Source organism: Cherax quadricarinatus, chromosome 39 (assembly GCF_038502225.1).
Source record: "Cherax quadricarinatus isolate ZL_2023a chromosome 39, ASM3850222v1, whole genome shotgun sequence".
Lineage (NCBI taxonomy): Eukaryota > Metazoa > Arthropoda > Malacostraca > Decapoda > Parastacidae > Cherax > Cherax quadricarinatus.
In genome coordinates this window covers 24,493,810-24,508,809 of record NC_091330.1, presented here as the reverse complement: position 1 = coordinate 24,508,809, position 15,000 = coordinate 24,493,810, and the positions used below count along the sequence as shown (strand labels likewise).

The 15,000-nt window shown below is 43.1% G+C and overlaps 1 protein-coding gene across 1 annotated transcript in view; it reads left to right on the top strand.

The window, feature by feature from the left end:
* Positions 1-15,000, top strand: part of LOC128696403 (uncharacterized) — a 120,554-nt gene that overhangs the window by 15,218 nt on the left and 90,336 nt on the right. The window contains exon 3 of the mRNA XM_070092243.1: positions 10,514-10,720. Coding sequence (XP_069948344.1) covers positions 10,514-10,720 — 207 coding nt within the window. The remainder of the gene's footprint in view (positions 1-10,513; positions 10,721-15,000) is intronic.

Genomic DNA, 15,000 nt, shown 5'->3' with positions numbered 1-15,000 from the left:
AAACACATCAGAGGATGCAATGGGAGTCACAGTGGGAGGTGGAAAGGGAGAGATCCGTGTTTGTCTATGGGCTAGACGAAGCTAAAGGGGAAACTTACGATGAAAGAAATCAGGAGGAGAAAAAAGCGATTGAAGATATCATGAAGGTGATAGGCGAGGGGGACATGACCCAGGTGGCAAATTTTCGGAGAATTGGGTTGTTCACAAAGAAAAGGAATCGGCCTCTCAAAGTAATTTTCAAGGCAGAATTAACCCGAACCATGATCCTGCAGGAGAAAGCACGGCTGAGAGGCAAGCAGGAGTTCCGGAGTGTGTACCTCGATCGAGACAGAACACAGGACGAAAGGAAGACGATGAAAGAGAGAGTTCAAAAACGAAAGGAGAAATGGGAGGAAATGAAAAAGGAGAGCAGAATAACCCAGGATCAAATGGAAGGACAAGCGCACCCCCCAGAAACACCTGCAGAAGGACTCCAGCCACGACACCCCCAAGGCAACTGAACAATCCAAACCAACCATCACACACCGATCCCTCTGTTTCCACCCCCTGCACCACAGTTACAGTATTAGAACAGAAGTTGAAGGTTTGGTACACAAATGCAGATGGATTAACGAATAAACATGAGGAATGGCAAGAAAGAATCAATGAGAAGTCCCCAGACATCATAGCAGTTACAGAAACAAAACTCACAGAGACAATAACAGATGCAATCTTCCCACCAGGATACCAGATCATGAGGAAAGATAGAAGGGGCAGGGGGGGAGGTGGGGTTGCTCTGCTCGTAAAAAACAGATGGAAATTCGAGAAAATGGAAGGCATAGATGAGGCGGGAGAAAGAGACTACATAGCAGGTACACTTCAGTCTGGGGAACACAAAGTGGTCATTGCAGTGATGTATAATCCACCACAGAACTGCAGGAGGCCAAGAGAGGAATATGAAGAGAGCAACAGAGCAATGGTGGACACACTTGCTGAGGTGGCAAGAAGAGCTCATTCCAACAGAGCAAAGTTGCTGGTTATGGGGGATTTCAACCACAGGGAGATCGACTGGGAAAACCTGGAGCCACATGGGGGTCCCGAAACATGGAGAGCCAGGATGTTGGACGTGGTGCTGGAAAACCTCATGCACCAACATGTTAAGGACACTACCAGAGTGAGAGGGGAGGATGAACCAGCAAGATTGGACCTTGTGTTCACCCTGGGCAGCTCAGACATTGAGGACATCAAGTATGAGAGTCCCCTAGGAGCTAGCGACCACGTGGTTCTGTGCTTTGAATACATAGTAGAGCTGCAAGTGGAGAGAATAACAGGAGTTGAATGGGAAAAGCCTGACTATAAAAGAGGGGACTACATAGGGTTGAAGAACTTCCTGCGGGAGGTCCAGTGGGACAGAGAACTGGCAGGAAAGCCAGTAAATGAAATGATGGAATATGTAACAACAAAATGCAAGGAGGCAGTGGAAAAGTTTATTCCCAAGGGCAACAGTAACAACGGGAAGACCGGAACGAGCCCCTGGTTTACCCGACGGTGTAAGGAGGCAAAAACGAAGTGCAATAGAGAATGGAAAAAGTACAGAAGGCAGAGAACACACGAAAATAGGGAGATCAGTCGCAGAGCCAGGAATGAGTATGCACAGGTAAGGAGGGAGGCCCAGCGACAGTATGAAAATGACATAGCATCGAGAATCAAGACTGACCCGAAACTGTTGTATAGCTACATTAGGAGGAAGACAACAGTCAAAGACCAGGTGATCAGATTAAGGACAGAAGGTGGAGAACTCACAAGAAATGATCAGGAGGTATGTGAGGAGCTGAACAGGAGATTTAGGGAAGTTTTTACAGTAGAGACAGGAAGGGCTGTGGGAAGACAGCACAGAAGGGAACATCAAGAGGGAATATACCAACAAGTGTTGGATGACATACGAACAACTGAGGAGGAGGTGAAGAAGCTCTTAAGTGACCTTGACACCTCAAAGGCGATGGGACTGGACAACATCTCCCCATGGGTCCTTAGAGAAGGAACAGAGATGCTGTGCGTGCCTCTAACCACAATCTTCAACACATCCCTTGAAACTGGGCAACTACCTGAGAAATGGAAGACAGCTAATGAAGTCCCCATATTTAAGAAAGGAAACAGAAACGAGGCACTAAACTACAGACCTGTGTCTCTGACATGTATTGTGTGCAAAGCCATGGAGAAGATTATCAGGAGGAGAGTGGTCGAACACCTGGAAAGGAACAAGATTATAAATGAAAACCAGCATGGGTTCATGGAAGGCAAATCCTGTATCACAAACCTCCTGGAGTTTTATGACAAGGTAACAGAAGTAAGACACGAGAGAGAGGGGTGGGTAGATTGCGTTTTCCTAGACTGCAGGAAGGCCTTTGACACAGTTCCCCACAAGAGATTAGTGCAGAAGCTGGAGGATCAGGCGCATGTAAAAGGGAGGGTACTGCAATGGATAAGGGAATACCTGACAGGGAGGCAGCAACGAGTCATGGTACGTGAAGAGGCATCACAGTGGGCGCCTGTTAGGAGCGGGGTCCCACAGGCGTCAGTTCTAGACCAGTGCTATTTTTTATATATGTGAACGACATGATGGAAGGAATAGACTCTGAAGTGTCCCTGTTCGCAGATGATGTGAAGTTGATGAGAAGAATTAAATCGGACGAGGATGAGGCAGAACTGCAAAGAGACCTGGACAGGCTGGACATGTGGTCCAGTAACTGGCTTCTCGAATTCAATCCAGCCAAATGCAAAGTCATGAAGATTGGGGAGGGGCAAAGAAGACCGCAGACAGAGTATAGGCTAGGTGGACAAAGACTACAGACCTCACTCAGGGAGAAAGACCTTGGGGTGACCATAACACCGAGCACATCACCGGAGGTACACATCAACCAAATAACTGCTGCAGCATACGGGCGCCTGGCAAACCTGAGAATAGCGTTCCGATACCTTAATAAGGAATCGTTCAAGACAATGTACACTGTGTATGTTAGGCCCATACTGGAGTATGCAGCACCAGTCTGGAACCCACACCTGGTCAAGCACGTCAAGAAGTTAGAGAAAGTACAAAGGTTTGCAACAAGGCTAGTCCCAGAGCTGAAGGGAATGTCATACGAGGAAAGGTTAAGGGAAATCAGACTGACGACACTGGAGGACAGAAGGGTAAGGGGAGACATGATAACGACATACAAGATACTGCCGGGAATAGACAAGGTGGACAGAGATAGGATGTTCCAGAGAGGGGACACAGGGACAAGGGGTCACAACTGGAAGCTGAAGACTCAGACGAGTCACAGGGACGTTAGGAAGTATTTCTTCAGTCATAGAGTTGTCAGCAAGTGGAATAGCCTAGCAAGTGAAGTAGTGGAGGCAGGAACCATACATAGCTTTAAGAAGAGGTATGACAAAGCTCAGGAAGCAGAGAGAGAGAGGACCTAGTAGCGATCAGTGAAGAGGCGGGGCCAGGAGCTGAGTCTCGACCCCTGCAACCACAATTAGGTGAGTACAATTAGGTGAGTACATACACACACACACACACACACACACACACACACACACACACACACACACACACATACACACACACACACACACACACACACACACACACACACACACACACACACACACACACACACACACACACACACACACACACACATGGAATAATTCTCAATAGCCAAATTTAGGTACCAATTTGCCACTACCTACTTCATGACCAAAGAAAGTTATAGTAGATTAGCAAAAAGATGACTTGCTAAGATATAGAGTTTAAATGTTCTGAACCTCTCAAAAAGATATCCAAGATGGGACGCATGTTGATCCTACATATCAGAAACTATATCGTCCAGGTAAACTTTCGTGCCATCAAGTCCTTTGATAGCCTGATGGATCAATTTTTGAAACAAGGTGGGCGAATTCCTAATTCCAAATGGCGTCACAGTGTCTTGATAGTGACCTGAAATTACAAAGGCCGAAATCTCCTTTGCTTTGTTAAAGGTACCTACGTAAAGTAAAAGGACACAAGTGCAATTAATGTGACATTTTATTGTGGCAACTTTTCGCTCTCCAGGAGCTTTGTCAAGCCGGCTTGACAAAGCTCCTGGAGAGCGAAACGTTGCCACAATAAAATGTCACATTAGTTGCACTTGTGTCCTTTTACTTTACATATTGTCGGTAATTCTACCAACATTATTAAAGGTACCTATTAGTATCCTTTAAGGAAATCTAGTTTAGAAACGAAAGGGGCTCTAGAAACACAGCCCACTATATTGTCCATAGGTGGAAAAGGGTAAGCATCCAGTACTGTGATCTCATTCACCTTGCAGCGGTCTGTATACGTTTGGAATCCTCCATCAGGCTTTTTAACAAGGATGCATTTCAGAGCCCATGGGCTGGACGATTCCTCCACCAATCAATGTTCTAGCAAAAAGGCTTCTTTCTGCTCAAGTAGCTTTTTTTGTAAAATTAGCTCTATAGGGAGAAAGTTTAAAAGGTTTGACAGTTCTTACGTTCACATTGTGGAAAATACTGTATATATTTTCTAGAAATACAGTAGTTATATGTAAATAGATGGCCATACTGTATTTAATAATATTTATGTCATAGAAAACGGAAAGCCTGTGTCTGGGCAGAAGGACAGTTGCCATTGTTAATTTGAATTGGATACAACGTTAGTGTAATGGGAAGGAATTTTCGTGCACTAGAGGTTAAAATTGGTCTAACACCTCTCAGATAGGAGGCGAAATTGTTGGATGTGCATTCCTGCATAACTTGAGATATCAGATGACTGGACAAGACAGCTCCAGGAACCTCAGATAAGTCTTATGTAGTAACCTGGCCAGTGTTATTTTCATAGATAGACAGTGAGGTTTTCTGAGTATGATACACATTAATATCCAGTCAAATTGGTGAGTGATATTAAGATATTTTCCTTCTGTTATATAAATGTGTGTATATATAATCTTTTTTTTAATTTAATATACAGTCCACAAATTTATATATTTACCAGCATTCCTGGTGATGTATATTTCATTTATGATTAATAGATCCAGAGCAACTTGTGGATATGACAGTGGTAGGTATCGAAGGGGGACATTTTTTGCGAGCTGGGTGTCCCAAATTCCTACTTGTCTAACTGATAAATAATAATTATCTTTGTTCATTTACTGTTATGTATATAATGATACATTCAGCTAACTGCAATTTTCCACACTCATTGTGATAACCTAGGTTGCACATTTTTGGAACATCAGAATAAATGTTGGGATAAGTTTGTAGAAGGGTAACGAATGTTACTACTTGGTCTTCTGCAAGTCCCTGTTGGGTTTATATTTCGTGTTGGCCTCCCTTATATTTTGCGCCAAGCTTGTGCTGCCATCTCATGGGCTAGCTTCAGTCCATGAGATGCGGCCTCCTCTCATTCGTGTAGCAAACAAGTTGGGGGCCTGTGAGCAGTGTCAAGTTCCAGTATCGATTAGCCACATTCTGTTAGACTGCCCTCTCTATCAATGAGCACGCAGAATTTACCTCCAACGTCGTCTTCGTTCTACTACTCTCTCTTTACCTTCCCTTCTTGCTGATGGACCCTCCTTTAATCCTGACTCTCTCATTGACTTCTTGACAACGACTGATTTACTCCACAAACTCTGATGATGATACCTTTCGCACTCCCCTCAGCCCTTTCTAGTTCAGTCTCTTGCTGCCCTTTACCCTTTCACCATCCACTGCCCAGCTGTTATCCGTAACCTATTACTCGTCCATCTCCCTTTTGCCACCTGATGCCCTCGTTTCCTTCCTGTCCTGCAGCGCTGTATAGCCCTTGTGGCTTAGCGCTTCTTTTTGATTATAATAATAATAATAATCCCTTCTCAATAATGAAATATCCTCCATTGGGAATCTGTAAAAATTTCAGAACCTTATCCTCAAATGGCTCTGATATGACTGCGTGGTCACATACTCTGTAAAATAAACAAACATTTGTTAAATTTGGGAACTACTTTCTCTGTAACAACTGGCAACTGAGTAGCCTCCAGGGAGTCACCACATCCCTGGACCTCATCCAGTTGCTTCAGTCAGCGTATTCACTCCCAGCACCGAGATCCCCCCAAATTGGCTTTTACGTAGACCGGTTCATCACTGCCCAGAGTCTCCTGCAGGTCAAACTGAATGGACAGGCTCCCCAGGCCCAAACTGTCACCACAGTCAGTAGAAAGATCAAGGCGAGGCACAGAAGTTCATTCTCTGCTCACCTAGCTGGTCATTAGTACACTGAAAATTTTTAGCCACAGTAGCTTCAGTTTTCACCTTAAAACCTTGTAACTCAGGGTCCCTCCAAACCAAACATTCCTCATTTTTGAGGAGACCCATAACATTGTTGCCTAGTAATAGATCAACACCTGGAAAAGTTGTTGACTCTACCCACAATCTATGTACAGGAGTCCTAAAAGTGGATCCTGAAAGCCCTTTAAAAAAATATCTTTTCCAGTGTAAGTATTTTCTGACACTGGTAATGCATCCTTGCGTAAAAGAGAGAACGTGCTACATCCGCCCCTTAAAGACATAACACCTATCCTACCTTCATTTCGGTGCAAGGTCACTGTGGACTTGCTTGAAAATACCTCCATCCGAGGGTCGAAAATAGCTTAATTTTCTGGTTTACTCTGGGGTAAAACTGCAATATAAGCTAATGCATGTGTAACTGGGGTACTTGAGAGTCCTGTGCAGCAGTCTGGTTCTTAAGCATCTCTCTGCAATACTGCTGTAAATGACCCTTCTTATTACAGTAAGTACAATTATAAATTTTAAAGGTACCATGCCCATACGGTACCATACCTATACAGTATGTCAATGACGTCAGTTACTTCTGGTATAGTAGTAATATCATATACATGCAGAAATACAAGTTATTATTATTATTATTATTATTATTATTAATGTTTATAGGGGGGCCACAGATATATCAGATCACTTTTTAGTTGTAGCTACACTGAGAGTAAAAGGTAGATGGGATACAACGAGAATAGAAGCATCAGGGAAGAGAGAGGTAAAGGTTTATAAACTAAAAGAGGAGGCAGTTAGGGTAAGATATAAACAACTATTGGAAGATAGATGGGCTAATGAGAGCATAGGCAATGGGGTCGAAGATGTATGGGGCAGGTTTAAAAATGTAGTTTTAGAGTGTTCAGGAGAAGTTTGTGGTTACAGGAAAGTGGGTGCGGGAGGGAAGAGGAGCGATTGGTGGAATGATGATGTAAAGAGAGCAGTAAGGGAGAAAAAGTTAGCATATGAGAAGTTTTTACAAAGTAGAAGTGATGCAAGGAAGAAAGAGTATATGGAGAAAAAGAGAGAGGTTAAGAGAGTAGCGAAGCAATGTAAAAAGAGAGCAAATGAGAGAGTGGGTGAGATGTCAACAAATTTTGTTAAAAATAAGAAAAAGTTTTGGAGTGAGATTAACAAGTTAAGGAAGCCTAGAGAACAAATGGATTTGTCAGTTAACAGGAGAGGAGAGTTGTTAAATGGAGAGTTAGAGGTATTGGGAAGATGGAGGGAATATTTTGAGGAATTGTTAAATGTTAATGAAGATAGGGAAGCTGTGATTTCGTGTATAGGGCAAGGAGGAATAACATCTTGTAGGAGTGAGGAAGAGCCAGTTGTGAGTGTGGGGAAGTTCGTGAGGCAGTAGATAAAATGAAAGGGGATAAGGCAGCTGGGATTGATGGGATAAAGATAGAGATGTTAAAAGCAGGTGGGGATATAGTTTTGGAGTGGTTGGTGCTATTATTTAATAAATGTATGGAAGAGGGTAAGGTACCTAGGGATTAGCAGAGAGCATGTACAGTTCCTTTGTATAAAGGCAAAGGGGACAAAAGAGTGCAAAAATTATAGGGGGATAAGTCTATTGAGTATACCTGGTAAAGGGTATGGTAGAGTTATTATTGAAAGAATTAAGAGTAAGACGGAGAACAGGATAGCAGATGAACAAGGAGGCTTTAGGAAAGGTAGGGGGTGTGTAGACCAAGTGTTTACAGTGAGACATAAGTGAACAGTATTTAGATAAGGCTAAAGAGGTTTTTGTGGCATTTATGGATTTGGAAAAGGCGTATGACCGGGTGGATAGGGGGGCAATGTGGCAGTTTTGCAGGTGTATGGTATAGGAGGTAGGTTACTGAAAGCAGTGAAGAGTTTTTACGAGGATAGTGAGGCTCTAGTTAGAGTATGTAGGAAAGAGGGAGATTATTTCCCAGTAAAAGTAGGCCTTAGACAAGGATGTGTGATGTCACCGTGGTTGTTCAATATATTTATAGATGGGGTTGTAAGAGAAGTAAATGCGAGAGTCTTGGCAAGAGGCGTGGCGTTAAAAGATAAAGAATCACACATAAAGTGGGAGTTGTCACAGTTGATTTTTGCTGATGACACTGTGCTCTTGGGAGATTCTGAATAGAAGTTGCAGATTTTGGTGGATGAATTTGGTATGGTATGTAAAAGAAGAAAATTAAAAGTGAATACAGGAAAGAGTAAGGTTATGAGGATAACAAAAAGATTAGGTTATGAAAGATTGGATATCAGATTGGAGGGAGAGAGTATGGAGGAGGTGAATATATTCAGATATTTGGGAGTGGACGTGTCAGCGGATGGATCTATGAAAGATGAGGTGAATCATAGAATTGATGAAGGGAAAAGGGTGAGCGGTGCACTTAGGAGTCTGTGGAGACAAAGAACTTTGTCCTTGGAGGCAAAGAGGGGAATGTATGAGAGTATAGTTTTACCAACTCTCTTATATGGGTGTGAAGCATGGGTGATGAATGTTGCAGCGAGGAGAAGGCTGGAGGCAGTGGAGATGTCATATCTGAGGGCAATGTGTGGTGTGAATATAATGCAGAGAATTCGTAGTTTGGAAGTTAGGAGGAGGTGTGGGATTGCCAAAACTGTTGTCCAGAGGGCTAAGGAAGGGTTGTTGAGGTGGTTCGAACATGTAGAGAGAATGGAACGAAACAGAATGACTTCAAGAGTGTATCAGTCTGTAGTGGAAGGAAGGAGGGGTAGGGGTCGGCCTAGGAAAGGTTGGAGAGAGGGGGTAAAGGAGGTTTTGTGTGCGAGGGGCTTGGATTTCCAGCAACCATGCGTGAACGTGTTTGATAGGAGTGAATGGAGACAACTGGTTTTTAATACTTGACGTGCTGTTGGAGTGTGAGCAAAGTAACATTTATGAAGGGATTCAGGGAAATCGGCAGGCCGGACTTGAGTCCTGGAGATGGGAAGTACAGTGCCTGCACTCTGAAGGAGGGGTGTTAATGTTGCAGTTTAAAAACTGTAGTGTAAAGCACCCTTCTGGCAAGACAGTGATGGAGTGAATGATGGTGAAAGTTTTTCTTTTTCGGGCCACCCTGCCTTGGTGGGAATCGGCCAGTGTGATAATAAAAAAATAAATTCACATTTTGTTGAACTTTCACTTCCTGATTCGAGCGCTGTTTACATTTTACAACATTATAATTACATAATAAAAAACTTGTTTTAAATCATTGGTTTGAAATATGAGCTTATGCAAGCAAATTTTCCCACAGTTGAGAGGTACATAAATGAGTCTCGAAAAGTTTTATGGAAAGACCAAAATAGCACGTCAGGAATGAAGAAAAATATCTGTTTTTCATCAAGGACCCATACGTGTTTTTATTACCTTTTGTGTTTATCAGACCAATAGTTGTCTTTATTACCCTTGGTTTTTTTTTATCAGGGAACAATAACAGTGTCTTTATTACCTTTTGCTTTCATCAAGGACTAACAAATTGTAGTAATAAAGACGCTGTTGTTTTTATTAAAGACCAATAACAATGTCTTTATTACCCTTTGCTTTTATTAGGGACCAATAAGAGTGTCTGGATTACCTTTTTTTATATATATTAAACGTTTTGACTCACCCGTAAAGTGCAGATACCCTATTGTTCATGAGAGTTAATGTTTGTGAAAGGCAGTATTGTGCAGCTACGTAATTCACTATGAGTTTTAATGTGGGAACAAAACATGATCATCTTTACCAGTCATGTTACATCAGCCTCAGCTGGAAGAGAGTATTACTGAGATATGAATATCGTCGAGCATTCCTCTGCGGGTTTACCGGCTGAGAATACTTGACGATATCATCAGAGTTGACGAAGTTGACATTTGAGAATCTTTTTTTGTGAAAACGTTTCCTCAGCAAGTGGCTTCCTCAGTCTTCAGAAAAGCGCAGCATAAGCTACTTTTTCGGGTATATGCCGTACTTTTCTCAAGACTGATGGACTAAACGCATTGACCGAGGGACTAATCACCTCGAACTCCTTCTCATCTTCTACCATTCATCTCTGTGCCAGACTGACAAAGCCACTTATTGGCGAAACGTTTCCACAGTAGAAAAGTGTCTAATTTTTGAACTTGTCGAATTTCAAAGACTTATGCAGGAGAGGCGAGAGAGACAAGCAAGAAACACCGTCATTATTTATCTTTTCTTCCCCCTTCCAATTTATCTCAGTGGCTGCCACATCAGACATCTGTCCAGCCGCAGAACCAGTGATTCCTGCCTACAGTAGCATCCTGGGCGCATTCTACGACCCTCTCAACGCTTACGTGTACTACGTTGTGTGCAACGGCAAGGGCTGGTGGCAGTCTGGTGCCAAGGGTCAGATGAGTCAGTGCCTCAACGGCACGTGGTCCACAATTACTGACAAATGTATTGAACGTGAGTAGACTCTGCCTTAAAAATTTAATTATTATTATTTTTCATAGGAAGCATGAAATATTAGGGGATATAAAAGTGCCCAGAGAGTGAGTTCTAATGAGGTATAATACAAGGAAAGGAAGAATGGCCTTTAATCCATGAATCAAGAGCTTTTCATCCGCCTCATGACCTCTCCGTCTCATGAAAATTATTTACACTGGCAGACTATTTTTATCTGTTCTATTATTGTTATATCGAAAGTGGACAGCTAAAGCTTTATTTGTCATGCAGCGCTCGAGTTAAACTAAAAAATGGCCAAGTTTGGCTGGAGGAAGGGGAAGGTAGCTCAAATTTATTAAATCAAGTGACAATTACTAGTGTCATGGACCACTTGCACCTCCCACCCCCTTTCTTGAAGAACGCTTCTCCCCTCGTTTTTGAACCCTCCTCCTAACCACATTCTTGAAGAACCCTCCTCCCACCCCCCCTTTTTGAAGAACCCTCCTCCCACCCCCCCTTTTTGAAGAACCCGCCTCCCACCCCCCTTCTTGAGAAACCCTCCTCTTAGCCCTATTCTTGAAGAGCCTTTCCTTACCCCTTCCTCATGAAGAACCCTTCCTTACCCCTTCCTCATGAAGAACTCTTCCTTATTTCCCTACCTTTTGAAGAGCCCTTCCTTACCCGTCTTCTTGAAGAGCCCTTCCTTACCCCTCTTCTTGAAGAGCCCTTCCTTACCCCTCTTCTTCAAGAGCCCTTCCTTACCCCTCTTCTTGAAGAGCCCTTCCTTACCCCTCTTCTTGAAGAGCCCTTCCTTACCCCTCTTCTTGAAGAGCCCTTCCTTACCCCTCTTCTTGAAGAGCTCTTCCTTACCCCTCTTCTTGAAGAGCCCTTCCTTACCCCTCTTGTTGAAGAGCCCTTCCTTACCCCTCTTCTTGAAGAGCCCTTCCTTACCCCTCTTCTTGAAGAGCCCTTCCTTACCCCTCTTCTTGAAGAGCCCTTCCTTACCCCTCTTCTTGAAGAGCCCTTCCTTACCCCCTTCCTCTTGAACCCTTCCTTAGCCCCTTTCTTCTTTAAGAGAGAAAATAAATAAGAAATGATCTCAGGCAGGATAATTTAACTTCAGTTATTAATTCCATGATCAGTGGAAATGTTATTTAACTCTGACAGAGTAATGTAAGTTACTGAGAAGAGTGTAACTCTTGCTCCCTGAGTGCTGTTTGCTGGGTACCACCAGCGTGTGTGCGTTATTACTTTTACTCCCTGAGTGCTGCTTGCTGGGTACCACCAGAGTGTGTGCGTTACTTTTGCTCCCTGAGTGCTGTTTGCTGGGTACCACCAGCGTGTGTGCGTTATTACTTTTACTCCTTGAGTGCTGCTTACTGGGTACCACCAGAGTGTGTGCGTTACTTTTGCTCCCTGAGTGCTGCTTGCTGGGTACCACCAGAGTGTGTGCGTTACTTTTGCTCCCTGAGTGCTGCTTGCTGGGTACCACCAGAGTGTGTGCGTTACTTTTACTCCTTGAGTGCTGCTTACTGGGTACCACCATGGTGTGTAAACCTCTTATTCTTTATAATTTATAATAAAACCGAAATGTTTACTTCCAGTAATCGCAGTATGCAATTCTTGTAAGAATAGGCTACATACATAATGTAAACTTTAAAATAAACTAGAAATGCAATGTTCCTTTCTGATAAAAAGTATAAATTTTGCTCGATCAAAATAGGACTGCGGAGTTGTGTTCCAGTCTAGGTAATTCATACATTTATTAGACGAAACTGATTCGTCAAATTGGATTTAATGGTCAAGGATTACGAGTGACAGATTAATACAATTCCACTGGAAACGTTCTCGTGGGAATGTCAATTGCCGCTTGCATTTGGTTCTGGTCAGTGTTGCATGGATTTTATTTTCTCTTGTAACTGTTAATAACACTAGAATGCCTTAGTGAGAAGGAACATAAAATCGCAATGATTTAAAAGTTTATTGCCAAGAAAATTGAAGAGGAGAACACTGGGAAAGAGCAGGCACAAATAATCTGCACTTAGGAGACTGAAATTTATGACGACGTTTGGGTTTAGCTTGAACTGTCGTGCCGAATAGGTAAAACTTGTCTTAATTAAATAACAACGCTCCTCTTGCCGAATGAGGCAAGCTAAAATTTATTAATGCAATAATTTCGCAAAAATCATTCTGAACCTAACGGAAAATAAATATATTTCATTGTTCGTTTATTATTAAATTATTGTAAACTTATCTAAAATATATTTAGTTGGATTAGGCTAAATTAAATTGCGCTTGTTATGATAAGGTTAGTTAAGTTTTCTAAGGTGCTTTTGGTATATGATTCTCAATTTTTTGATTAACAAATGAAAAATTATATCTTTGAACGTATTAGAATTTTTTTTTTAGAAAGGGCTTAATTTTAAATGAGCTCTTTCTAATTGACCAGTATTCGACACGACAGACCATTAACTAGTTAATGGTCCAAGTTGGATCGAAAGTCGTCGTAAATGTCAATCTCCTAAGTGCAGGTTATTTATTGTGCATCCTTATTTTTTCGAAACAAGCTTCAACGACAATGTATCGTTTTGTGAAGAGGTTTATCACCAGCGATTTTAAGCTCGACACAATTATCACACTACATGCTTCAGAAAACTCTTAAAATGAAGGTGGTATTCGAACTCACGACACCGAATTGACACGCCCGGGAGGGTAAAATTAGATTTGTATATTACTGGTGAATGGCGATTGCTGGCGACTCTCTGTAAAACTGTAGTGTAGTTACAGTCTGTAGATATGACATTTTATCACTGAGATTCCGGCTAAAATTTTTTTAGTTAAGTGGCGACCGAGTGAGAAGGTGACACACTTGTAAATACGAGTTCGTGACTCCGAGTGCCATGTTTACATTGTAGTACAAACATCCACTGGCACTGAGAGCGCGCGCACAGACACACACACACACACACACACACACACACACACACACACACACACACACACACACACACACACACTGGAGTTCTATGACATGGTGACAGCCGTAAGACAAGAGAGAGAGAGGTGGGTGGATTGCATTTTCTTGGACTGCAAGAAGGCGTTTGACACAGTTCCACAAAGGACAGCGCAAAAACTGGAGGACCAATCAGGGATAACAGGGAAGGCACTACAATGAATCAGGGAATACTTGTCAGGAAGACAGAAGCGAGTCATGATACGTGGCGAGGTGTCAGTGGGCACCTGTGACCAGCGGGGTCCCACAGGGGTCAGTCCTAGGACCAGTGCTGTTTCTGGTATTTGTGAACGACATGACGGAATGAATCGACTCCGAAGTGTTCCTGTTTGCAGATGACGTGAAGTTGATGAGAAGAATTCATTCGATCGAAGACCAGGCAGAACTACAAAGGGATCTGGACAGGCTGCAGACCTGGTCCAGCAATTGGCTCCTGGATTTCAACCCCACCAAGTGCAAAGTCATGAAGATCGGGGAAGGGCAAAGAAGACCGCAGACGGAGTACAGTCTAGGGGGCCAGAGACTAAAACCTAGCTCAAGGACAAAGATCTTGGGGTGAGTATAACACCAGGCACATCTCCTGAAGCGCACATCAACCAAATAACTGCTGCAGCATATGGGCGCCTAGCAAACCTCAGAACAGCATTCCGACATCTTAATAAGGAATCGTTCAGGACCCTGTACACCGTCTACGTTAGGCCCATATTGGAGTATGCGGCAACAGTTTCGAACCCACACCTAGCCAAGCACGTAAAGAAACTAGAGAAAGTGCAAAGGTTTGCACTTACGAGGAGAGGTTAAGGGAAATCAACCTGACGACACTGGAGGACAGGAGAGATAGGGGGGACATGATAACGACATACAAAATACTGAGAGGAATTGACAAGGTGGACAAAGACAGGATGTTCCAGAGATGGGACACAGCAACAAGAGGATACAGTTGGAAGTTGAAGACACAGATGAATCACAGGGATGTTAGGAAGTATTTCTTCAACCACAGAGTAGTCAGGAAGTGGAATAGTTTGAGAAGCGATGTAGTGGAGGCAGAATCCATACATAGCTTTAAGCAGAGGTATGATAAAGCTCACGGTTCAGGGAGAGTGACCTAGTAGCGACCAGTGAAGAGGCGCGGCCAGGAGCTTGGACTCGACCCCTGCAACCTCAACTAGGTGAGTACACGCACAAGCGCGCACACAGACACACACACACACACACACACACACACACACACACACACACACACACACACACACACACACACACACACACTCACGCGCACACACTCACG